At 40.6% G+C, this 27,593-nt stretch overlaps 1 protein-coding gene across 1 annotated transcript; it reads right to left on the bottom strand.

The window, feature by feature from the left end:
- Positions 1 to 796: 796 nt before the first annotated feature.
- LOC137102057 (zinc finger protein 721-like) lies at positions 797 to 27,156 on the bottom strand. Its single transcript, XM_067481117.1, has 7 exons — positions 26,216 to 27,156; positions 23,627 to 25,254; positions 11,589 to 11,880; positions 10,100 to 11,294; positions 8,053 to 8,342; positions 5,691 to 7,009; positions 797 to 4,731 (listed from the first exon to the last, which is right to left on the bottom strand). The coding sequence occupies exons 1-6, from the start codon at positions 26,565 to 26,567 to the stop codon at positions 5,718 to 5,720; spliced, it is 5,049 nt and encodes a 1,682-aa protein (XP_067337218.1). The 5' UTR covers positions 26,568 to 27,156; the 3' UTR covers positions 797 to 4,731; positions 5,691 to 5,717.
- Positions 27,157 to 27,593: the final 437 nt, after the last annotated feature.

Genomic DNA, 27,593 nt, shown 5'->3' with positions numbered 1-27,593 from the left:
TATATTCTCTGTGGAAACGCTCGGAACTGCAGATGCTGATTCGTGAGTGACCAGTTGTTTCGGTTTAACTGGTGTTGGATTATACGGTTATATGTTTTTTAGCGTGAGTGATGCTGTGGTAGAGATGACAGTGGGAAGTACAGGTGACTGTAACGATGCCTGTTCAAAACTTCGCAAACATCAACAATCGTTCTTGTTACCCGTGTTAAATTGGTCTTATCACATTTTCCTGGTTTCAGTTGGATTTAACAACGCTTCAGCCAAATGAAGAACACGGTTACGTATACAGTGTTGTTACACAGTTTGCACGCAGCGTGTAGACTAATTGAAGCTGTGATAGTGTGACACCCAGGTCAACCTGTGATACCTCTGCATCTGCCATCCACGGACAATCACGTAACAGTTAGAGACGTAATCACTAGTTTGTTTACTCCCCGAGCTGTTCCTTCAAAGTACCACATTTTGTATTGTGTGGAACACTGTAACTAAGGCAATAGTGAGCATTAAATCTTTTTCTGTTGAGGTAATCTGTGTGATTTTAGTGGAGTTAGATGATGTAAATACAGCCCCACACAGCTACAAGATCTATATACACACATACATGTGTGTATGTGACCGATATTGTATACACACACACACACACACACACAATGGGGCAAAAAAAATATTTAGTCAGCCACAGATTGTGCAAGTTCTCCCACTTAAAATGATGACAGAGGTCTGTAATTTTAATCATATGTACACTTCATCTGTAAAAGACAGAATGTGGAAAAAAAATCCAGGAATCACATTGTAGGATTTTTAAAGAATTTATTTACAAATTCCTGTGTAAAATAACTATTTGGTCAATAACAAAAGTTCAACTCAATACTTTGTAATATAACCTTTGTTGACAATGACAGAGGTCAAATGTTTCTTGTAGGTCTTCACCAGGTTTGCACACACTGTAGCTGGTATTTTGGCCCATTCATCCATGCAGATCTCCTCTAGAGCAGTGATGTTTTGGGACAGGCCCTAAAATAAATAAATAAATAAACACACACACACACACACTCGTAATACGTATACTTGTTCAATGTATCTCCTGTCCTAGTTTGGTGCTTGTCCTATTCCATCACACATCTTGTTAGAAACACCTCTCGTGCTACTTATCAGTTAAAGTCACAATTGAACTTATCCAAGGTTTATGTAGGTAGCTGTCTTTCTTTAATTACTGTATGTATTATCTGGGAAGTAGAATAGTACTTTCCAATGAATTACTTCTTTTAACATAGTTATTAATCACAGTTATACCCACGGATAAATTGGTTAGGTAGTAATTTACCCTAAGCTGGTAACAAACCCTTGCATTACTGGATTCTACTGATGAACATGGAGTGTTCAGTGAGTGTACACACATTTTGTTTCCACAGATGCTGCAGGTGTTTGTGTTAAGGTTGTTTCTTCGTGTCTGTTAGTATTTGGTTTTGGTCTTGTCTCTGAACTAAGTAACCTATGTAAAAATCTCTGGTCTCAGTTTACTCTCTGCTCCATGAAAGCAGACCCTGGTGTGTGTACAGACTGCTAGTGTTAGCATTGGTAGACTGGTGAAATGTCCATGTGTTTAAAGTTGTCAACAGTTTTTATTTACATGAAACTAGCTGCTCACTTGCTTCAGTATTAACGTAAATTCATAATTTTTCTCACCCTGTCCTGCAGACATCCAGCAGCAGTTGGTGAGTAAAGAGAACCCCCTGGCTGAGCAGCAGGAGCCAGAGCCCCCTGACATTAAAGAGGAACAGTGGAGCAGTGAGGATAGACAGCAGCTTCAAGGGCTGGAGGAGGCTGATATTCCAAAGTTCTCCTTTACTGCTGTCCCTGTGAAGATGATGAAGAGAAACTTCAGTCCTCACAGCTTCATCAGAGTCAGACTGAGGACAACAGAGACAGAGCCTCTAACTAGCAACTCAGCTCAACACATTGAGATCGGAGCTCATGGAAAGGACTGTGGAGGACAACAGACAGATGGGAACTCACATCCTGATAGTCGTTTAGAACCAGATAATGATGAAAGGACTTCACATATTTGAAAACCGTGATAAAAATGACTGTTAATCGGAAGGAAACCAAAACTTTGAATGTCCTGAAAAATTAAAGATGTAAAACTGGTAAGAAAGTGTTTAGCGATTTAACCGCTTCAAGTTCAAATCTGAACACACACATGAGAATTCACACAGGAGAGAAAGCCTTTGGTTGCTCCTTCTGTGCTAAATGGTTTGTACAGAAGGCCAGTCTTAAACACCACATGGCACATCACTCAGGGGGCCAGCTGTTCATCTGCAGACTTTGTGATGAAAAATTCAGCTCAGTTTATTGGCACAGAACCCACGAGTCCCTTATTCAGTCATCATGTTGGGGGTCAACACGACAGACAGACAGACAGACAAACAGCAGCTTTTTACATTTTATGTTTGTGAGGAACCAGGTCAGTCTGAAGGTTTCACTTGTTAGTAAATATAACATGTATTCAAACAGTAGAACAACTTTTTATATTTCACAGGTTTTAGAAGTTGAGTTCCTGTGGTACAGTTTCTGACTGTTCCAGGTGTGATACGGGGACCATCATCATTCTGCTCATTAAACTGAAAATATTTACCGTACATAATGAGAATACTGTGCCATGACACTGACTTTTCTGTTTTTGTCTGTGGGTAAATCAACAAGTAAAATGCTGTTGAAAATTCTGTTTACAGTGTTGTTGGATGGAACATGTTTTTTTCTCTTTTTCTGGACAGTTTGTCATTTTAATGCTGCAGAACTTAAACATTATCATTTTTGTCTGCCACAGGGTCACTTATCTTTTCCATCTTTAGTAGTTTTTAGAAAACATTTGTTTTGAAGGGTGTCAAGGAATTAAAGGAACACAAAAAGAAGAATCAAAGTTAAACAGTGAATGTGTCAGTGTCTTCATTTGTACAATTGGTGTTTAAACACCACACAACACAATCACTGCATCAACTGTAGCTGCTTTTACTCAACATGCTATAAAAAAAAAACAAGCTTCAGTCTTCACAGAGTGTGAGTAGATGAGAATATGTTTAGTTGAGTGTAATGTAAGTCTGTATATGTCTTGCAATTAACAGTGTGAAGCACACACTCAGATACAGAATATTTTCAATGGACATTATTGTATCATTAACTCTAATGTTGCTCTGCAGACTATGCCTAGTCCCAGACTCAGAGGAGCTGTGTGTGCTGGTAACAGGACATGGTTCCTATTATCATTTAGGGAATAACACAGGGTCCAGTATATCTGCAAAGCAGGAAATTCCAGTCAAAGTCCCATTATATCGCTTACATTTTAGAAATCATCTTTGTATAAGAGCAATAATCAGAATATAAAGAATGTAATAAAGAAAACAATTTTCCATTACAAGTGACCACTCCTGTTATCTCTACCTATTTATAGCTTTACTGTGAAATTCAGTTCAAGAACTATTCTTGGACAGGTCTGGAAAAAGTCAATTGCTCCATTTTATTTGTAGAATCCGCATTTAGCTTCACATTTACTGCATTTATTTACATTTCAATTATTACTTTCTTTTCCATTTTGTAGATTTCTCATGTTACACATCATTTTTTAATCTTTATCTAATATTTTTATCTAAAGTAAATTACTTTTATTGTGTTCTTTTCTTATAATTTTTTATCTTCAATCTTTACTTGTGTGCAGTGGTTTTACTCATACGTATGTCTTATTGCGCTTACTTAGTGTCCCTTATCAAATTCTTTTTGTAGGAATTTTTACCACAGTTTTGACAGTTTTTCTCTTTTGTTTGACTAGTTCACCTTTCGTAGACTTTCAATCATCTGTAAATCCTTTTGAATGCATTAATCTGTACAAAAGGTGTTGTATATATAAAGTTTTGATTAATTGATTGAGTCTTGGCTGCTTGCTTCCTTCCTGGCTGTACTTTAATGAAGATGTGCTTTAATGTAACTCAGGACACCAAGCTAACTGCCACAAACACAGCAACTGAATCATATCCTCCTCGTGTGGTGAGATATTGGTTGGATCAAATATGTGCTCAGTACAAACTGAGCAGGTAAACACATAGCTGCTATTTGATTGGTCACCCGTGGAGCAGGGCTGAAGCTGTGGAAACCCTGTAACACACTGATGGTGCTCAACTCCTGAAAGCCACACAAGTCTTTGATGCTCTAGCTTTGTGGTTTCTTCCCTCTATGGAATGTCATGTGGTGGATTACAAGACCCAGCTACAGGGTTTTTCATGTGTTTTAACACTATCAGGGTTACATGAGAATAATAATAATGTATGAATAATGTATGAAATAATGTGAGAATTACATCTCACATTATTTAAAGACGCTTCTGTATTTTCCAGAGGGTCTAAACCTGTGCACGTCTCTAACTAATGTCAATCTCAGCTACACATTTCTGAAGCCACGTCACCAGATCCTGGTCCTGACTGAGTCCTCTCCAGCAGCACCTGTCTCCATGTGTTGAGCTGAGGTGCTGATTAGAGGCTTAGCCTCTCTGTTGTGCTCAGTCTGATTCTGATGAAGCTGGGAGGACAGAGGTTTCTCTTCATCATCTTCACAGGGGCAGCAGTGAATGAGAACTTGTTGATATCAGCCTCCTCCAGCCCTTGATTCAGTTCTCCCTCCCTCTTTATTGTGGGGGGGGGTAATCTTTACTCACCAACAGCTTTTGGAAATCTGCAAAACACACTGAAACACAGAGACGGAATCAGGTAAAACTGTCAAATTGTGGCATTAACAGACTCTGACCTGAACAGTATCCAAGCTTTTACTGGTTACTTTTTTCACTTTATTTGGCCCAGATTCAGAATCAGCTGTGAAAATCATGAGTCATTAAAAATAATTATTGGTTACCAGTCAGGTCCAATCAAGAAAAACAAACAGAAAGAACCTGATCACGCATCAGCTAGCAGTTTGGGAAGACACACGTTTGTGGATTTAAGGTTCCACAGTTTGTCAGAACATGAAGTCCAGGGAACTCATGCTGAGACACAGGTTGTCTCTATTCTCATACTGAAAGTTGAAATGACAGAAAATCTACATTTCTATCAACTTCATTTTGTTAAACCTTAACACAAACATAATACAGATCATATGTCAATTTCCAACGCCAGAAATTAGAAGAACTGACATTCAATAATTATTGTTTAACAGCCATCGTTAATTCAAAACACCTTATACACTGTTTAACCAGTTTGTATTTGCTCTTCATAGGACCATTGTAGAACACAACAAAAAATCATCAAACAATTCTGCTCTATAATTTTTCAAAAGTAAAAAGTTACTTCTAATCTGTTCCTAACTTCAATCAGTTTCCTCAATACTCATTTATTTTAACCAGTGAGAAATAATTCAAATATTTCCATATACCTCAAATCTTTATTTAAGTTGAGCATATTTGTCTCCCACATTCTATTGGATGTAACACCGAGACAGAGAGAAAACAAATCTGCCTCCCCGCTCTCTAAAGATCTGCATCACTCTCAACCACTAGTTGATGTTAGAAACTACAAATAAATTTAATTTGAAATTCTTGGCAATTGGTTTTTCGGCTCTAGAACAAGTGATTTGAGCAAATATCAAAGAAACACAAACATTGGGAGTGTTTCAGATTAATCATCTTCTGACTTTGCCAGACATGAACCTACCTCCAGCAGCACAAGTCTGCAACACATTTAAGGGATCTGACTCGGCACCTCAGAGGTAATCTCCTGTGGCAGCTGAATGGTTTCTCCCATGTGGATTTTCATGTGTCTTCTAAAGCCGCCTCTAAATCTATAACGCTTCTTACAAACTGAGCAGCTGAACGGCTTTTCTCCTGTGTGACATCTCATGTGATCCAGTAAGTGTGAGCGCTGAGTGAAACCTTTATGACAGACTGAACAGCTGAAAGGTTTCTCTCCTGTGTGACTTCTCAGGTGAACCTGCAGGTTTCCCTTTTGAATGAACGTCTTACCACACAGCGAGCAGCTGAATGGTTTTTCTTCTTTGTGAATTTTCATGTGTTTTTGTAAACTGTCACTCCATGAAAAATGCTTCTGACAAACAGAGCAGCTGAACGGTTTCTGTGCTGTGTGAGATCTCATATGAGTCAGCAGATTTTTCTTGAAGTCAAACATTTTACCACATTTGAAGCAGCTCAGTGGTTCCATCCAGGTATCTCCAGTATTACCCGGGTCGGGTTCCCTGATCTCCTGCCAAACATCATCATTGTCTTCAGCCTCAGGTTCAGAAGAGTCAGAGTTCCTGGCTTGTTCTGATCCTCCACAGTCCTCTCCATCAGCTTCTGGCACTGTATCATGAACACACTTGTGTCTTTTGACCCCCGATAGCCAAGTGAATCTTCTGTCACAAACGCTGCAGCTGAACCTCTTCTCTCCTGTGTGCCGGCCCATGTGGTACATCATGTTTCCCTTCTGTGAAAATTTTTTACCACAGAAGGAGCAAATAAATGGTTTCTCTCCTGTGTGAGTTCTCATGTGTCTCTTCAGGAGGTAACTGTGGCTGAAGGTTTTAGCACATTCAGAGCAGCTAAATGGTTTCTCACCAGTTCTACATCTCAGTTCACTGGCAGAAACTTTACTGTTTAAAGCCGACTGAAGTTTCCTGGTATCCATCAACTCATCATCACTGACTTCAGTCTCAGTTTCAGTAGAGTCCAGACAGCTCCTGTCTGCCTGTGGTCCTCCAGAGTCCTCTTCTTCAGCTCCTATCTCCATGTGTTGTGCTGAGCTGCTGGTTAGATGCTCTGTCTCTCTGTTGTCCTCAGTGTGACTATGATAAAGCTGTGAGGACTGAGGTTTCTCTTCATCATCTTCACTCTTTACAGGGGCAGCAGTGAACTTGGTGCTATCAGCCTCCTCCAGACCTGGAAGCTGCTCTGCCTCCTCACTCCTCCACAGCCCCTCCTGTTCCTCTTTAATGTGGGGGGGCTCTGGCTCCTGTTCCTCAATAGGAACCTGGAAATCTAAAGGACAGAGTAGGGAAGACTTAAAGGAACATCCAAGAATGTTACCGTCATGGGGTTAGGCCACTCCCTTTTAGAGAATAGGTGTAAATTAGTTACCACACACTTTTGATCAATTTTTAGGTTTATTTTGTTGTTTTTTTAATATTAATTTTGTATATAGTTCCAACATATTCACAAAAGCAGTTTGAACTGTTGTTTGTCTGAATCACTGTAAGTAACTCTCACACTGAGTCAAGTACACTCCTGCTTTCCTGCGTGTGTCTCCACCATTAGGCCAAACCTTACAGTTACATATTAAAGTTTAGTACGTTTTCAGGTGTTTGTACAGTACAGTACAGTAAAGCCTTTTACGTCCCCAAACGGAGGTTCTGCTGCATTAGATAATTTCTATAAGTTTGATAGTTATCCTCAGTTGATGTCTGGGTGTTTTCATAATCTTTACAGGTTTCAGGCTCCACACTAACATATAAGAAATATCTACTTCTGCTGACATGATTTCAACCTCTGCTGCTCAGAGGTTTGATCTGTACCCTGTGATTTAACATTAATGAGACATAACAAAATGATTTTTTCTTTTTTTGTTTCTTTGTGTAACATGTTTAAAACTCTTACTCTGCTCTTACTAAAGAACATTTTTTATACTTAAATCATCCCATTAACACATGAAAACATAAAACTAGAAAATTCACAATAAACATTTTTACTGTTGTTAACGCTAATTTTTATCCCGTTAGACACATCTTAAACATCATATCAGTGATAATTGATTTATCAAATGTGTAAAGACTCATTCACAGCAGCATCAATAAATTCTGATGTTTTTGTAGTTTAGTTTAGTTTAAGTAATCTGACTTTAAACAGTACTCGAACATTTAATTTGCACTACTTCCTGTTTACAGCTAAATGTAGCAGCCTTCTAGCTTAGCTTTAAGCTGTCACAGGTAAGTTTATTAAGGATTCAAACAGCTTTATTAACCTGCTTCTCCGCCTTACAGTGTTACTTTGTGAGTAAGCAAAAGGTCCGGGGAGCGGGGACTGACCTGCTCTGTGCAGCCGGACTTCGGGCTTCAGCACGGCATCCAGCAGCCTCCTCTGGCGGCAGATATCCCGCTCCAACCGCTCCACTCGCTCCTCGTACTCCGCCACGGTCGCCTCGAACAGACCGACGATCTCCTCTGCAGCCGCCGTTAGCCGCTCGGTGAGCAGGGCTCTCAGCGCCGGGATTTCAGCGGCTTCTTCTTCTTTCTCCACCTGCAGCAGAAAGTCTTCAGCGGCGACGCTGATCCGCTCGTGGACCGACACCCGCAGCAGCTGCACGGCGCACATTTTACTGCTTTACTGCGCTTCGAGACTCAGCGAACAAAGAGCGCGGTGGGAACGGAAGGTAAACATACATACATACATACATACACACACGCGCGCGCACAAACGCACACACTTCCGCTTCGCTGACTGAGCGATCAGCGGCCTCTGCTGGAGCGGAAGCCCAATGACATGACAGTATATAAAACTAACAAAACCACTATGAGGACACAGTTTTTATTTCACTCTATATTATTACATGTTTTGATTAGTGGTGACTTTTATTAAATATGTGTTTTGTTCATTTCACGCTGCTTTGAAAACTCTCAGCAGATTCTGCGAAAAGATTATGCACAATCTGAAGGCATTCCCATTTGTCCTGAGCTGAGTCCAGCTCGTCTGACTCGTCTTCTTATGAAGTGACATGATACTAAACCTGGGTCAGACATTTCTCAGAGCATCCAGTCAAGGTTAGACCTCCTTCAATCCTGCTCACAGCACTCCATTTCTGTATCCCAGCATGCAAAGGCCCTCTGGCTACAGCAGCAGGTCAGACCTGCAGAGTATATCTTTGGTTGCCTTAGACCGTAACACAGACCAGATTATGACCTTTAGTCCATAGCAGATGTTGACTCCTGTGTCCACATCTGGGCTCACTCTAACCGTTACACAGATATTTAAAGAATCCCTCGTGTGGACAAAAAGACAATCTGATTCAACATGTTGCAATGTGTCACATGAACAGTGAGTTCATCTCAGGTTCTGATGCTGTGAGTTTTACTGTCCTGTATGCATCTCATCAGCTGTAAACGTGTGAACCAGGACCTCCCAGATCACCAATTGATGGAGCTTCACCAGTAACAACAGTACATAAGAGCTGACTGGTCCCTTTGGACAACTTCTAGTTTGACTTACACCTCACCTAAAAACTGGGGCTGTGTGATATGACCATACACAGTCAGATTCATAGGTACTGGATCAATGATAAGTTTACTATTTGGCCTCTGTTTAACACCACACTGGAACTTGAAATGAAACACAAGATATGAACAAAGTCAAGACATTCTGCTTCAATTTAAATGGTCGGACAAGACTCGTATCAAACAGTAGAGTGTCAGGAGATGATGAGAATGACAAAACAAACCCACAATCAGACAATTTGCCCACGACACAAGCATTTTGTTACAGGTTTCATAGAAAAAAAAAGTTCTTAATAAAAATTCTAAATTATCCAAATAAATAAATATAAGTAGCTTTGATCTGTTAATTCTAAAGTTTATAACTTAATAAAAAACAGGCCTTTTGTTGTGGTGATTTCACAGAAACAGTTGAAGAAACAATGAATTAAAAGAAAATGTACGATATCATCTCAAACCATACAGCCCCATGACCACACACATCGTGGGCAGAAGGACATGTGACGTCATTGCCCTTCACTGAACAGAACCTCTGGGAATAACAAGTTCCTACACCTAGCTCACAGTGACTGAAACACAAGCGGACACAGGAAGAACTGGGCCTGGTGGATCCAAAGCTGCGACCTTCCTACAGTGTGACCACAATGATGCTGTTCTCTGAGGATCAGTGTCTGAATAGGAACCAACACAAACTGCATCCTGCAGACGTTAGACCACGTGTCTGATTATCTACGTGCACTTGTGCTTTGGATGATATAATTTACTGATTACTTTTAACCTCTGACAGAAGAGATAATGAACCACTGTTGATGACGGGACATGAATGGGAGATGGAGCTACGTCTGTCTCCTGACTGAAGGACCATCACGATGCATTCAGGGGTTCATTCTGAACTTTGGCTGAACATTCATCTACAGGCTCGGCCACTGGAATCTCTGCTACGTGCAGCTTCATGTGTCTCTTCAGATGTCCAGTAACTGTGAAACACTTGCCACAAACAGAGCAGCTGAATGGTTTCTCTCCCGTGTGGATTCTCATGTGGATCTTTAGGCTCCCCTTCTGGGCACAGCTTTTCCCACAGATGTTGCAGCTGAATGGTTTCTCTCCTGTGTGAACTCTCATGTGTTTTGTCAAGTCTCCTTTTTCAGCGCAGCACTTCCCACAGAAGGGACAACTGAAGGGTTTCTCTCCAGTATGAACTCTCATGTGTTTCTTCAGGTCTGTTTTCTGAGCACACCCTTTTCCACACACGGAGCAACTAAACGGTTTTTCCCCAGTATGGTACTTCATGTGTCTGTTGAGGTGTTCTTTGACATGGAAACTCTTGTTACACACCGAGCAGGTGAAAGGCTTCTCTCCCGTGTGAATTCTCATGTGTCTAGTCATGTTTCCTCTACCGCTGAAGTTCTTCCCACAGAACAAGCAGCTGTACGGCTGCTCCCCGGTGTGACACCTCATGTGAGCCGTTAACGATCCACTGTCTTTGAATGATTTATCACAGTCAGTGCAAGGAAATGGCCGCTCACCTGTGTGGTCTCTGATGTGTCTGTTCAAGTTTCCCTTAAGGCTGAACCTCTTACCACAGTAGGAGCAGGGGAATGGTCGTTTCTTTGTTGAGGATCCGGTATCGTTCTCAGGGCTTTCAGTCTTTTTAACATTTTTATTTGTCTGTGCTTCAATTGTTTGTGTCCAATCAAAGTCACTCTCATCAGTCTGGTTGGAGTCTAGAGAATTGTCCTCACTAACAGGTCGTAACTGAATATGGGGAAGTGAGCTTCTGTCTGTCTGTGGTCCTTCAGAGTCTTCTACATCAGCTCCTGTCTCCATGTGTTCAGCTGAGCTACTGGTTAGAGGGTCTGTCTCTCTGTTGTCCTTAGTCTGACTCTGAGTTTTCCCTTCATTATCTTCACTCTTCAGAGGGACAGCAGTGAATGGGAACTTGATGACATCTGCCTCCTCCAGCCTTTGAAGCTGCTCTCCCTCCTCACTGCTCCAAATCTCCTCCTCTTCCTCTTTAATGTGAGGAGGCTGCTCTTCACTTACCAACAGCTGCTGGACATCTGCTGGAAACATTGAAACACACACACAAACACACTGTGCAAACATGTTTATGAAAAACCTACAGCAGATCAACTGTCCTGAGCTAAGCTTTTCACTTAAGCTGTTACAGCTGGACTGCGTGGACAGATGCTTTGGAGTTTATGTAAACCTGGAACGTATTCATTTACAATAAGCTGATCTGAGCTGAGTTATGATAGGACCATTAGGATCGGGAAACATGAACATTATGTTTGCTAGTTAACGTTAGCATGTTTGCTAACTGCGGTCCGCTCCGGGTCCGGGGAGCGGGGACTGACCTGCTCTGTGCAGTCGGACTTCAGGCTTCAGCACGGCATCCAGCAGCCTCCTCTGGTGGCAGATCTCCCGCTCCGACCGCTTCACTCGGTACTCGTACTCCGCCACAGTTTCCTCGAACAGATCGACGATCTCCTCTGCAGCCGCCGTTAGCCGCTCGGTGAGCAGGGCTCTCAGTGCCGGGATTTCAGCGGCTTCTTCTTTCTCCACCTGCAGCAGAAAGTCTTCAGCCGCGGCGCTGATCCGCTCGTGTACCGACACCCGCAGCAGCTGCACGGCGCACATTTTACTCCTTTACTGCGCTTCGAGACTCAGCGAACAAAGACTGCCACACACGCGCGCGCGCGCGCACACACTCACTCACACACACACACACACGCACACTTCCGACGACGCTGAGGAGAGCGAAACGGACAACGCGAACAGCGACCTCTGCTAAAGCGGAGGACCCACGAGAAACGTAAGGGCCATCAAAAAAGACGTGTCCATTTGTGTATAATAATCTGAATTGTGTATTGTGTTTTTCTGAAAGAATACAACTCATACATTAATATTACAACTTAAGAATAAAATACCAATATAAAGTGAAATTTTAAATTTTTGGTTTCGTCATTATGAATAGATAGCTCTTTTTTAAAGCCTTTGTGCAGGAGTTGGCTTCCTTTTTGATTGAAGTGTTCAAGGAGAGCATTGAAAATGAGACTCTTCCTTCATGTATGACACAATGTATCATTACTTTTATCCCTAAACCTAAAAATGATATTCTCTCTATTGATAGTTGGTGCCCTAACACGCTAACAATGACTACAAAATCTTGGCCTTGCTCTTTTCCAAGAGAGTCAAAGATGTTGTAAATTCAATTTTTGAAATTATTAAAGAAACAGTCTGGATTCATGAAGAATCAACATATTGTAAATAATATTAGACTTGTATTAAGACTTATTGGATTATAGTGATTTCATTGACACAGACAGTTATGTTCTATTTGTTGATTTTCATAAAGCATTTGATTCTGTTGAGCATCATTTTATTTTTAAAGCACTAAGCAAATGTGGAATGTCTCTGTTTGCTGCAACATATATTTCACAGAGTTCTTTGAATGGTATTATGGAGGCAGAAAGAGATTTTATAACCTGTCTGTATTTAGGAATTCAAAATACTGCACTAGAAGATGTCCCTCCACCTTTTTTCTTATTCTAGATTAAAGTTAAAAGAAGTTGAACGTGTGGCTCCAGAGAGATGTGTCATTGAAGGGCAGAATTTTCCTTTCAAAGTCTGAAGGTCTCTCCAGACTCATATATACAGCACTCTCACCCTTACATAGAAAAAGATTAACCGAATGTTAATGGATTTTGTTTGGAAGAGGCAAAGTCATTATATGAACACAGGGGAGTCCACTCGATTTTACAACTCTGAATTCAAAATTCCATCAAAGTCTTCAACTTCCACAGACAGAACATAATTTTACACCAAACACGTACTATGTCTGGAACAACAGAAACATTACTTACAAAAACAAATCTATTTTCTTTGAAAACTGGTTCAACAACAACCTCATTATTTGGTTAGTTGTTGAAACACAATGGTCAATTTTATAATTATACAGAATTTCTCTTAGCTTATTCATCCCCTGTATCTCCAAGGAAATTCTCCTTTGTTATTGATGCAGTTCTTCTGGACTCCAACTTACAAATATATTTTAACTAATAAAGTAAGAGAAATCTCTTTTAAACTGCTTTAAAAATACTACCCAGTTAACTTGTATTTCCTTAAGGTTTGAAAGGAACATTGACACCAACTGGTCTTTCTGTGTTTCCTGTCCTGAGGCAGTTGTGAATTTTTTTTGGACCTGTGGTTATACTGAGGTCTTCTGGTCTGATGTCCTTACTTATATATCATATAAATCAAAATTCAAATTTCATCTTTTCATTAAAACATTTTTTTTGGTAATCAAGAGAGAGACTGACAATAAATCACTCCTCGTCTTCAAAAATTACATTAGAAGACATTTTCAAAGCATGCTAATTTTTCTTTAATTTAAATTATTTATTTATGTTTTTTTCTGTCCCATTGCTGTTTCATGTTTATTCTTATATGTCATTGTGTCAGGTTTCTGTATGTGGACCCAAAAGTAACACAGAGAGAGGGATGCATGATGTAGGGAAACCTTTAATATTAAAACAGAACAAGAAGTGAAGAATAAACAATGGGGATTAGACTAACAGACAGCAATACAGAATCACAACTCACTACATGAACCAAGATACTAAGTTAACTCATTACATGGAACATCAAAGGAATAAACTAGAAATAACTTAAAGAGGGTGAACTTGGACGCGGACCTTAAACATTTAGTGATTACGAGGGAAACAAAAGTCAAAATTTAGGTGGGCACCGATCAAGTGGAAATAAAGTGCTTGCTCTAACAAAGCAGTTGGGGAAGCGAAAAAAAACAACAATCTAGGTGATATTTAACTAACTACGAAGACAGTGTGACAGAGCTACAAATAAGAACAACAAAACAGTAACCAAACCTCAGAACAAGAACTCAATAACAGAACTCCACAGGAACAAGAGTCAGGGATTTCCCCCCCAAAAAAAAACCATGAAAATGGTAAACCCGAAAACTGTTTGTGGCATGGGATGAAAAAGACAATAATCCAACCAGGAAACGGGGGTGAGCTGGGTTTGAAAAGGCAGGGGAACAGGTGAAAACAATTTTGACTGATGATGACTGGTAAAACTGTAGAAATGAACTGGACTGAACTGAATGAGTGTCATGATATGAGTAAGACCCCTGCTGTTCTGTGTATGTATTTGTTCTTGGCTAAATAAAAAGTATAATTTAAAAAATCCAAAACAAAAAAACAAATTGACAACTGGGACACAACTGTCCAAAATACGTCACCCATGCCAAATTAAACATGCAAATCATGAGAGGAAATGAAATTAGTTGTTAGAGAGGCGGATGCAGAGGATAGGGTGAAATGGAGGCACATGATTCCCTGTGGTGACCCCTGAATGGGAGCAGCCCAAAGAAAAAGAAAATACAGTAATTCGTGACATGTGAAATAATATTCTCTTATACAAGTTGACAGATTTGGTTTTCAAGTTGACATGACTTGGAAGCTGTCTTGGAATCTTTGGTTGGTGGTTTTTACACAAGTCTAAAGTAAAGTGTAGTGTAGACAGTCTTTTATATGCTACTTAATAGCGCAGATTCCTGGAAATTGCCCAAAGCCCCATGCACCACCTCGAGAAAGATGGTTCCACTTCAGGTTATTGCTCACTGGCCACTTTAAGTATCTAATGCAATTCCATCCAATTGCTCTGACATGAAGTTGAAACAGTTAAAAAAGTGATAAATCTCCTATGTGTTCTATTATTGAGGTTGTAGTGAGTGCTGGGGTCAGGCTGGAGTCCATTTTATTAGGAGGTGATTCCCCCTCATTATAAATAGGCTGCCCGAACCATTAGAACTGACTACTATAATGCACTCGATTAAGACTCCACCAAACACTACAACCTCAATAATAAACAAAGAGTAGAATTCTCACCTCTCTGACATTTTTGACTTAAAAACAAAAACATTCTTAACCTTGTAAAAGTAGAATTTCTGGCAGAACTGCTGATATGAAGTGACCAGTGAATGTAATTTGATGTAACTAAAACAGTGGAGTTATTTCATACTGTTTTGTGTTTTCTACACCCAGGACCATTTGCTTCCAGTGTGTCAAAACAATCGGGCAGTGATTTTTGATTTAATAAGTGTGCTAATACAGTATAATGTATTGTAAATTATTGTTTTTACACAGCTGAGTGTCCTGTGTGCAAAGGTGCATTCAACATTGATATTATTGAGATTGGATTACGGAACTTTACTATAAACAGAACTATTTTAGAATTACATTTTATGATAATTATTAATTAACTATTACTTACTGACATTTTCATCTGTGTAGAACTACAGACGATGAAGGTAATAGCAACATCTCAAATGAAGCAGTGAGCTCCTCTCAAAAGTAAAACCTCCTCTGTTCTTGCTGCCATCAGACTCCATTACTCCCAGGAAAAAAGTTAACCAATAACTATACTGACTATACTTGATGTGCATAGCTTTATTTTTATATTATTACTCTTTTCCTATTCTACTATTAACTTTAGCTTTTGGAATTATCTGCTTTAACACCAATTTCCACTTAATGGGGATCAATAAAGTATTATCTTATGTTTCTGTGAATAATTTCTACTAAGTTCAAATGATATTCTTTGCTTTGTGTGTCTCAAATTGACCTCTTCAGCGGAGCAATGCAACAGTGGCAGCACCAAAAAATGTCCTCTCCCAAATTCTGACTTCTTCTTCTTTTCCTTTCGGCTGCTCCCTTTCAGGGGTCGCCACAGCGAATCATGTGCCTCCATCTAACTCTATCCTCTGCATCCTCTTCACTCACACCAACTAACTTCATGTTCTCCCTCACTACATCCATAAATCTCCTCTTTGGTCTTCCTCTAGACCTCCTGCCTGGCAGCTCCAACCTCAGCATCCTTCTACCGATATATTCACAGTTTCTCCTCTGAACATGTCCAAACCACCTCAGTCTGGCCTCTCTGACTTTATCTCCAAAACATCTAACATGAGCTGTCCCTCTGATGTCCTCATTCCTGATCCTGTCCATCCTCGTCACTCCCAAAGAGAACCTCAACATCTTAAGCTCTGCTACCTCCAGCTCTGCCTCCTGTCTTTTCTTCAGTGCCACTGTCTCTAAGCCGAACAACATTGCTGGTCTCACCACCGTCTTGAACACCTTTCCTTTCATTCTCGCTGATACTCTTTTATCACACAACACACCTGACACTTTTCTCCACCCGTTCCAACCTGCCTGCACTCGCCTCTTCACCTCTTTTCCACACTCATCGTTGCTCTGAACCGTTGACCCTAAGTACTTAAAGTCCTGCACCTTCTTCACCTCTGCTCCCTGTAACCTCACCATTCCACCTGGGTCCCTCTCATTGACACACATGTATTCTGTCTTGCTGCGGCTAAGCTTCATTCCTCTGTTTTCCAGAGCAGACCTCCACCTCTCTAGATTTTCCTCCACCTGCTCCCTGCTCTCACTACAAATAACAATGTCATCTGCAAACATCATAGTCCAGGGAGATTCTTGTCTAACCTCATCTGTCAGTCTGTCCATCACCAGAGCAAACAAGAAGGGGCTCAAAGCCGATCCTTGATGCAGACCCACCTCCACCTTGAACTCCTCTGTCACACCTACAGCACACCTCACCACTGTCTTACAGCTCTCATACATGTCCTGCACCACTCTAACACACTTCTCTGCCACTCCAGACGTCCTCATACAATACCACAGCTCCTCTCTCGGCACCCTGTCATACGCTTTTTCTAAATCTACGAAGACACAATGCAACTCCCTATGACCCTCTCTGTACTTCTCCATCAGCGTCCTCAAAGCAAATACTGCATCTGTTGTACTCTTTCTAGGCATGAAACCATATTGCTGCTCACAAATGTTCACCTCTGCCCTTAGCCGAGCTTCCACTACTCTTTCCCACAACTTCATTGTGTGACTCATCAGCTTTATTCCTCTGTAGTTGCCACAGCTCTGCACATCTCCCTTGTTCTTAAAAATTGGTACCAGTACACTTTTCCTCCAGTCCTCAGCATCCTCTCACTCTCCAAGATCTTGTTAAACAAACTAGTCAAAAACTCTACTGCCACCTCTCCTAGACACTTCCATACCTCCACAGGTTTGTCATCAGGACCAACTGCCTTTCCACTCTTCATCCTCTTCAATGTCCTCCTCACTTCACTCTTACTAATCTTTGCTACTTCCTGCTTCACAACAGTCACCTCTTCTACTCTTCGTTCCCTTTCATTTTCCTCGTTCATCAACTCTTCAAAGTACTCCTTCCATCTTCCCATCACACTACTGGCACCTGTCAATACATTTCCATCCTTATCTTTAATCACCCTAACCTGCTGCACATCCTTTCCATCTCTATCTCTTTGTCTGGCCAACCTGTACAAATCCACCTCTCCCTCTTTAGTGTCCAACCTAGCATACAAGTCCTCATATGCTCTTTGTTTGGCCTTTGCCACCTCTATCTTCACCTTACGCTGTATCTCCCTGTACTCCTGTCTACTCTCTTCAGTCCTCTCAGTGTCCCACTTCTTCTTAGCTAACCTCTTTCTCTGTATACACTCCTGAACTGCCTCGTTCCACCACCAAGTCTCCTTGTCCGCTTTCCTCTTTCCAGATGACACACCGAGTACCCTCCTACCTGTCTCCCTGATCAAATTAGCTGTAGTAGTCCAGTCATCTGGAAGCATCTCCAAACCACCCAGAGTCTGTCTCAGCTCCTCCCTGAAAACTAAACGACATTCTTCCTTTTTCAACTTCCACCACTTCGTCCTCTGCTCTGCCTTAGTCCTCCTTATCTTCCTCACCACCAGCATCATTTTACACACCACCATCCTGTGTTGTCTGGCTACACTCTCCCATACCAATGCTTTACAGTCACTGATCTCTTTCAGATTACAATGTCTACATAAGATGTAGTCTACCTGAGTGCTTCTCCCTCCGCTCTTGTACGTCACCCTATGTTCCTGCCTCTTCTGAAAGAAAGTGTTTACTACAGCCATTTCCATCCTCTTTGCAAAGTCAACCACCATCTGTCCTTCTGCGTTCCTGTCCTGAAGACCAAACCTGCCCATCACAGTCTCATCACCTCTGTTCCCTTCACCTACATGCCCATTGAAATCTGCACCAATGACAACTCTCTCACCTCTGGGGATGCTCTGCATCACTTCATCTAACTCACTCCAGAATTTCTCCTTCTCTTCTAACTCACATCCTACCTGTGGGGCATAACCACTCACAACATTGAACATCACCCCTTCAACTTCCAGCTTCAGACTCATCAACCTGTCTGATACTCTTTTCACCTCTAGAACATTCCTCACAAAATCCTCTTTCAATATAACTCCTACTCCATTTCTCTTCCTATCTGACCCATGGTAAAACAACTTAAACCCTGCTCCTAAGCTTCTAACCTTGCTACCTTTCCACCTGGTCTCCTGGACACACAGTATGTCTACCTTCCTTCTCTGCATCATGTCGATCAACTCCCTAGCCTTCCCTGTCATAGTACCAACATTCAAAGTCCCTACTGTCAGTCCTACATTCTTAGCTTTCCTCTTCTCTCTCTGCCTACGAACACACCTTCCTCCTCTTCTTCTTCGTCTTCGACCAACAGTAGTCCAATTTCCACCGATACCCTGTAGGTCAACAGCACCGGTGGCGGTCGTTGTTAACCCGGGCCCCGACCGATCCGGTATGGAAGTCTTTGTCACGATTCGCATGTTTGATTTGGCATGTGTTTTACGTCGGATGCCCTTCCTGCCAAAACCCTCTGCATTTATCCAGACTTGGGACTGGCACAAGAAGACACTGGCTTGTGCCCCCTTGCGGTTGCATTCCTCTCCCAAATTCTGACTGAAGGTTTTATTTTTGGGGGGAATGTGGCATTGACACTAATGACTACTAAAGAATTTCTAACAGGTACAGCTGCACGTTACTGTAATCTGTAATTTCTTAAGTTACTTTTTGGTATCAAATTTTTTGTTTACTATATCTTTGTTATTCAGAAATGCTTTCTGAGAATGAAAAAAGTCTTTGTGGGCAGCAATGAGACAAAAGTCTCATTGCTTTAGATCAGCCTGGATCACAACTAGTCAGGTTGGTTTGTTGGGCTTCTGTTGTACATAGTTACATTAATTACAAAGTTAACTCAATTTAAGCCGTGTTTTTTTTTTAGAAAAATTAAGTCTAATAGTTAACATTTATTGAACTTTTATTTATTCTTTAACAATTGCCCCAATTACACACAAAATGTGTGAATGTACATTATTTGTCACAATGCTACTACTGAAAAACAAAATATGTTTTGTGTTTCAGGGCTATCCTACTGCACTCCACCATAAGTGTTATTCCCATGCTTGACGACCAAGAAAAGGCCTGCAGCTATATGACCTGCTAAAGGTAATGAAGACACATCCAGACGTTTGTCTTCCACTGTTTGTTCCAGGGGAAGACCATAGAGTATGTACATTTGTCTGTTATGTTGTCCCAATTAAATTTTGCTTTGTGCAAGAAATACAATATTGTAGATTTGCAACCTTTGTGTTTCATTGTTTTTGTAGGTGGATGCAGCCTTTTTCCTGAAAAGTGCCAAACTGTTTTCCGCAAGAAGGGGTCTGTAAATTACAGCAGAGAAGTAAACATGATGAACTTTTTCCAAGATTTCCTACAAGAAATAAAGGATTGTGGTATGTTTGAGTTCTTACATTCTCACTCAGTTTTCTTTATTCTTATTCACAGTTAAATGTTTAATGAACATTTGATAACTTCTAAAACATTATGGAAAGAGCCATATCTCATGGGCAAGCCTTTTATAGGGTCTGAGCCCCTCACTAGTTTATGATGAAATTGCACTGCACGTATGAGTCCGAGGCACATGTTCACTTATTTTGAAGTTTAATTCATTTTGTGTTGTTTTACCATGTTTACTCATAACAGTCCATTAATTTTAACATCTACAATGCTAGCTACTTACAAATGCTAATGCCAAACTTATTCTGTTTTTGTGTGTGTGTGTGTGGCAATACATGGACTGTCAGAACGAAATTACAAATGGACTGTTAGATGTTACATGGATTGTTAGGTTTGAAGATTATCAAGTCATTATTAGTTATTAGTTATCATTATCAAGTCTGTTTAATATATTTTACAGTGACTACAGTGGAGTCTGTCAGTTCATTTTTCTGTTGCCTCAAAAATGAAAGAAGCAAAACATATAAATGTTCAGGTATCATACGTATAATTCAAGGCCTTAATGGTTAAAGTATTATGTTTACCCGCAGCAAAGTAAAAATCCTGAAATATGAATGAATTGTATTGTCTACACTACACTTTACTTAGTAAAGAAATTAGATACAGATGCTATGCAGTTATACCCTAAATAAATAGCTAAACAGGCACATTACATACAGAAAAAGACCTTCATGGAAAATTCTGATCTTCTAGAATGTAGCAGTTAAATTCTTTAATAGTAGCTCAAATACTGTGATTTGCTGCCCACAGACGTTCAATGCACTCAACCATTGATATGTATAAGTCTACGATATGATTCAGATGGTGCATGGGAATTGATGATGGACTTCACAGATTCCACTGCTGCTGTGGACAGAGGAGACTCAAAATTGTGTTTCATATTTGTACTTTTTTCTTAAATTGTATTCTCACAGACAAACACACACTATATATATATATATATATGTATATATATATATATATATATATATATATATATATATATATATATATATATATATATATATATATATATATATATGATTTTGTAAATACATTAATTTACAAAATCGCACATTTGTGTACATTTCATTAATTTATGCATAACTTTAAATTATTATGCACACATACTTATGCAAACACACATCTTTTTTGATACCTGTCTTCATAATGCATCCAATGTCTTAACAGTATTTTTAGTTTTGTACTACAGTGTTTCCAGGTAATCCTGTTAAAATATACTTAATGTATTAGAAGAAAATCCAACTATGTGTAACTAATAAAATGGACAGAGTAAGTTTTAGTTTGTTTATGAAAAACTACAGCTGATTCTAAAAACAAATTTATGGACTATTACCAAGTGATTAGACAGTAAGTGAAACCTTCACCATTTTTATATTTTAGAAACCAAACTTTAACTTTCTAAGATCTGGTTCAGATGAAGTGATTTCTTCTGTTTAAACAATCAGACATGAATACAAATAAAACGTAATCATTTCTAATTCAGTTCAGCAGAAGCTGCCAAGTTTCCAAATTCTTTTTAAAAAATATCTATTTGTATGGTTTTAGCATCCTGTTCAAGTTTAAAATCCAAACCACGGTGTTTGTCTGAGAATCAGTTTGTTAAAACACCCATGTATTATTAGTCAGACAATCTGGGGTGTGATGTTGATCAAAAACTACACTAAAAACATCATAAAACCTTTAGTTTCAAGATTTGCTGATTTTTTAAAAGGCCCATACAGGTCACAGATCAGAAGTTTTAGAGATTAATGATGATGTAATTCATCATGGTACTGACTTTCTTTATTCTGAAGCTTTAATGAAACTTTGAACATTAAAGTCTCTTTACAACATGTTCAGGCTCTTTTTACACCTTTAACAGGACTGGAGACCAGTGGATCCCATGACATTAACTAACACAGAACACTGAGACAAAGAGAACATATGTTTTCCAAATTTATCACAAATCAAAATGTGACTCAAATTTACAAAAGTATTCAGACCCTCTGTTGTGGATTTAGACCTTGAGTGGTCTACCACCTGTAGACCTGAAGATGCTGACGGAAGAACAAAAGCTTTATCAATCAGAGCTTCATGATAGAGTGGTTAGACCGAAGCAATGGCCTGTTTGGAGTTTGTTTGAAGGACAACAACTCTGTATTTGATCAGATAAAATAAACTCTGTGGGCTCATCCTCTGACATTGTCCTCCCTACAGTGAAGCATGGGGGGGCAGTGTCATCCTATGGGAGAAATTCTCCATGAAAACCTGCTTCAGGGTGAAAAGACCTGAGACTGAGGTGATGGTTCACCTGCCAGTGCGACCACAATCCAAAGAGCCAAGACAACAGTGGAGTGTCTTCAAGACAAGTCTCTGAGGGGCCAAGCAAAGCCCAGACTTACAGAGCCGAAGATCCTCACAAACACTTTCCATCTGATCCAATGGAGGAAGATTGAGATAATCTGTAAGGAGCTTGTACATGTGTCCATGTAGCATTTTGAATAGATTCCTAACATTGCAGCTGAGGCTGTTCTCCACTTAACCTTAACACAACATAGCAGCATTCAACTTTTTTCCAAACATTCCAAATTCTGATTTGACCAAAGACATTAACGCAGTAATGTTTATCGTTAAATCACAATTTCTATTGCAAAGTAATTATAAATAAATACCTTATCTAACAATTTCAGTTTTTTTTCTTTATTTGCATACAGGCATTATATTTATACAGTAAATATATTTTTAAAAGTTTAAAATAAGCTACAAACAGATAATGATCTGTAGAGGCGGGGTTCCCCTTAGACAAGTCTCCATTCTGTCTCAATAACCTAACATGTATGTCTTTGGACTGTGGGAGAAAACCAGACGACCTGGAGTAAACCCACACAAGCACAGGAAGAACATGCAAACTCCACATAGAAAGGCCACATTCGAAACGGGACCTTCTAAAGCTGTGAGACAGCAGCGCTAATCACTTACGTATGTATATAAACATTTTTACTACTTTTGTGAAAGACCCCCAGGAGTTTTATTTGCAGCTCAGTGGGAAAAGTATCAGTGGTTTAGGACACAGTCCACTAGGGTGAAGAGCCAAAATTTCATTCCCCTTCTCTCTTTGTATTGAATCAAAAATCATCATGAATCAAATCAGAACACCAAGAATCAGAATCAAATAGTGGGTTTGACAAAGACTCCCACCACTGGCAGTCTCTGACAAAGTGGTTTTACAAAGTACTTAATTGGAATTTGACAGAGTTTTGGATTTGAGTAGATTTTTTTAAATTAATTAGCAAATTTTATTTGAAATATATTTTCACTTTGTCGTAATTTATTATTGTGTGTGGGTTAATAGGAAATTAATCATCCTTTTATTTTCTGGTCTCAGAAAATTTTTCGTCCTGATGTCTGATAGTCCAGAAACTGTCCGGGTGGAGTTGACTTCCCTGAGTCTGGCAGAATGGCCCCATGTTATGTTTTGTATAAGTTCTGGCACTGGAAACACAAGAACTACACTGGAAACTGAGAGTGACTTGTTAGTTTCTGGTGCATCTGAACAAACAGAGATTCATCAAATAAGCACCGGCCTGTACAGAACACAGCCTCATGAAGCAGCCAGATGTGACAGTGGAGTCCACAGCTGGCTGTCACAGCTGGATGAATTCAGACTGAACTCCTTCTTGTTGTTTCATTGGCATAGCTGAGTCTTTGACAACTTGTTCTCCAGTGTGGACCTTCATGTGCGCATCCACAGAACGTTTCTCCTGATAGCACTTTCCACAGACCCGGCAGCTGTATGGTTTTTCTCCTGTGTGGGTCAGCATGTGTCGCTTCAGATCAATCTTCTGGACAAAGCCTTTACTGCAGAGGTGGCAGCTGAATGGTTTCTCTTTCTTGTGGAACCTCTCGTGTGTCTCCAGTGAGATTTTCTGGCGAAATCTCTTCCCACAGAGGCTGCAGATAAATGGCTTCTCACCTGTGTGGATCCTCATATGGGAGTCCAGGTTGCCGATTTGTCTAAAGTTCTTCCCGCAAACCCTGCATGTGTATGGTTTCTCACCGGTATGGATCCTCTTGTGCACGTCCAAATGCTGGCTCATTGAGAACTTCTTGCCACAGACATCACAGGAGTAGATCCTGGGGTTCCCACCCATATGGCTCTTGATGTGTCTCTTCAGGACAGTGTTTTCAATAAACGTCTTCCCACAGAACTCGCAGATGTATGGCCTCTCGCCAGCATGCACCTTTAAATGTCGCTCCAGGGAACCCTTTCTCGGAAAGTCTTTCCCACAGTCTTTGCATCTGAAGGGCTTCTGACCAGTGTGGGTCCTCATGTGGATTTCCATGTCCCTGAAGCTGATGCCGCAGATGTCACAGATCCTGCTGGTCTCCCTGTGGCCCTGGATGTGAAGCTGCAGACTTTCTGAGGAGTCTGACTGCTCTCCACACACACCACAGCGGCAGTCAGGATCATTACAATGAGTCTCAACGTGCCGCACAAAGTTGCCCTTGTTGTGAAAGGCATTCCCGCAGACCTTGCAGCAATGAGAAGGAGTCAGACTCGGTTTCTTGAGTCTGCTACTGACAGCAAGCTGGTGGTCAGACTCGTGGTTCTGACTGTGTCGTCTTAGCTCAGCGGTCTTTGCGAATCCTTTCCCGCAGACTTTACAGCTGAAGGGTGTCTGTCCGTCATGAGCCTTCATGTGTTGCTCCAGGGAGGCAGCATGGCTAAAATCTTTGCGGCAGACAGTGCACTTGAATGGCTTCTTTGCTGCGTGGATCCTCATGTGTGTCACCATGTTTCCCTTCTGGTTAAACCCTTTTCCACATACGTTGCAGGTGAAAGGTTTCTCTCCGGTGTGCAGCCTCAGGTGCGTCTCCTGAGCTCGGATCGAGGGAAACTTCTTGCTGCAGAATCGGCAGGTCCTACTACTGTCGCGGTGAGTTTGAAGATGCAGCTTAAGACTGTTGCTAGACTCTAAACGTTCACCACACAGGCCGCACAGACACTCAGTCTCCTTGGAGTGTTTCTCTACATGTTTCATCAAAAACCCTTTCCTGTCAAAGCCCTTCCCACACACTCTGCAGAAGTGAGGTTTTGCCTCTTTGTCGTCAACCACCTCACCAACAGAGCCCGGTTTATTGTGTGGTTCAGAGGAGTTCTCAGGTCTAGTGGACATGCAAGGAACAGGGTCCTTTAGACGGTCATCCACAGAGACATCAGACTTCAGGTGTTTTTCATCAGAGAGACTCCTGACCCCGACAGACAGACACAACTCTGTGGATAAAAAGGAATAACGTAGGATACATCAGGTTACATCTCACATGACCCCTGTAGTAGACACCCAGCTCCATCAAAATGATCTGACACAGGAAACCAACAACCAATCCAACATTTAGTACAAACTAGATGTGTAACAATCTAGCAGTTAAATAACCCAACATCTGACATTTTCCATGTTAAAAAAAACATTTAAGTAAAAATATTTTTTAAGCTGCACCTTCATTTTTGCAAAGTCACAAATATTTCCCTTTCTTCAGGTTGGACAACAAATTTGTCAAGACACTATCATAATAAGCTCTAGATAGCAGATAAAAAATAGCCCTTCTGGAACAAGTTGAGAAATAAACCAGTATGTGTAAGTGCTTCACACAAACAGTGTCAAGGATATTAAAACGAATGTTACATGCAGGGTTATTCCTCACAGAGAATTACAAGGCAGCATTAAACAAACAACACACAAACTCACATTTAGCACCAATTTACTTTCCAATTGGTGGGTAAATACAAGCTCAACTTGTGTTAATAATTCAATATAGTTAATGTAAGAATTAATGGGGGAGTAAATGTACACACAAACAAAGTGTATTTTAATTACTTTCTGCTGGTAAATCTGTTCCTGATCCTCTGAACCACAAACAGTGAAATGCAGAGAAACCTGAGGAGGTCTGAACAAACTCTAACAATGTAGCAGATTTTTGTGTGGAAGACAAATCATTGCTTCAGGTTAACTCTGGTTTTAAGGACAAACTGTTTCACACTTGTGTCTCACTGAACCAAATCATTGTGCTTTCTATGACACAAAAATTCACATCTGCTCATTAACCTGCTTTGAGCCGCTCCGCCACTAACTCGCTGATACAGATCGTGAAAACATATGAAATACGTGTTTGAAGACCCGTGGAGCTCGTCTCTGTCTTCCTATGTCACTAAATGTCACAGTTCGCACAGTTCTAACCTGTCCTGTCTGCTCCGGGTCTTTGTCTCGGACTCTCCCCGGGCTCCTCGGAGTCTTTCTTCGCAGCCCCAGTCGCAGTGAAGGCACTAAAGATCTCCTCCACGGCGGCGTTGATCCGCTCCTTCACCAGCTCCTTCAGCTCCTCCAGCTCTGCCTGTCTGCGCTCCTTCAGCAGCCCAAAAATCTCCTCGGCGGCCGCGTTCAGCTGCTGGTCGATCACGGCTCTCAGGCTCCGGCTCTCGCTATTCCTGGAACGTTTTTTGGACATTTCGGCGGAACAAAGACCAGAATGTAAACAATGCGAAAATACTTCCGGGTCTTTGCGTAACACGCCAATGTCCCATACGTACATACGCTTAGTGCGTCATGTGCGACGTCGGCGTAAAGGGTGTCTGTAGGATTGGAGAATTTGCTATAGAAGACGCCAACGCAAGAGGTTATTATTTAGTAATATTTTATATTATATCTAGTTATATTTTAAAAAGAAATTTTATATTATTTATATTTATATTATTATTCTCCTACTGATGCACGCTCCAGTCTGTTACATCAGTCTGTTTAATGACCATCTTTCTTTATGAGGTAGAATAAAGATAATTGTTAGGAGAAGAATTGTTTGGTTTTTTGGACCAGAGCTGTTAAACGAAAATACAGATTTGTTTTACTAAAGTTTGTTGAGAAACAGCAGCTCCACCTTCTGAGGAAGACCATCGGACTGACTGAAAGCGCCATGACAGTGGGGAGTCTCACCTGCTGTCTCAGACCGTCCTCGTGTGGTCTCTGGCGGAACTGCAGCTCTAGTTTGACTTCACGGCTGCTTCGAGATCGTGTATCCACCTGAACCACAGCTGATGAACAATAGAACTCAATAACCACACAAACCGTGGTGAACTACTCACATCTGCTTAAGTTTTTGTTGGATCTACTTATGAAAAACAGGGTTTGTTCTCTAAAGGCTCTACCTGCAGAACGTTACTGTGACTAAACCTAAACAACCGTAACACTAGTAAAGTGAGTCAAGTCTTTCAGTTTAATGCCGGCAGTGAACCGTCAGCAGGAATAAAGTGAGAGCATGAGAAAGCAGACATCTTTTTAAAAAATGTATTTAATCAGAATTGGATTAAGATTTTTTATCACCTTTTGCTGTTTATTTTTTAGATGTGAAAACCCTGAAGCTTTGAATCTGAAACCCTCAGTCAGAACCTGAGTCATAAATTCAACAAACTATTCATCCAAACTAAACTATGTATTTTCAGGAAATGGATTCAGACACAAAACATGAAGTTTCTTAAACCCGGAAACAAACTAAAACTACGTTCAGTGAAAATCTGAACATTTAAAAATTATTTGTCAAAAAACTGTTACTCCTGAAACACAA

The sequence above is a fragment of the Channa argus genome, chromosome 1 (assembly GCF_033026475.1).
Source record: "Channa argus isolate prfri chromosome 1, Channa argus male v1.0, whole genome shotgun sequence".
Taxonomy (NCBI): domain Eukaryota; kingdom Metazoa; phylum Chordata; class Actinopteri; order Anabantiformes; family Channidae; genus Channa; species Channa argus.
Note: the sequence above shows the minus strand (reverse complement) of the source record. Positions and strands in the feature narration are given on the sequence as shown.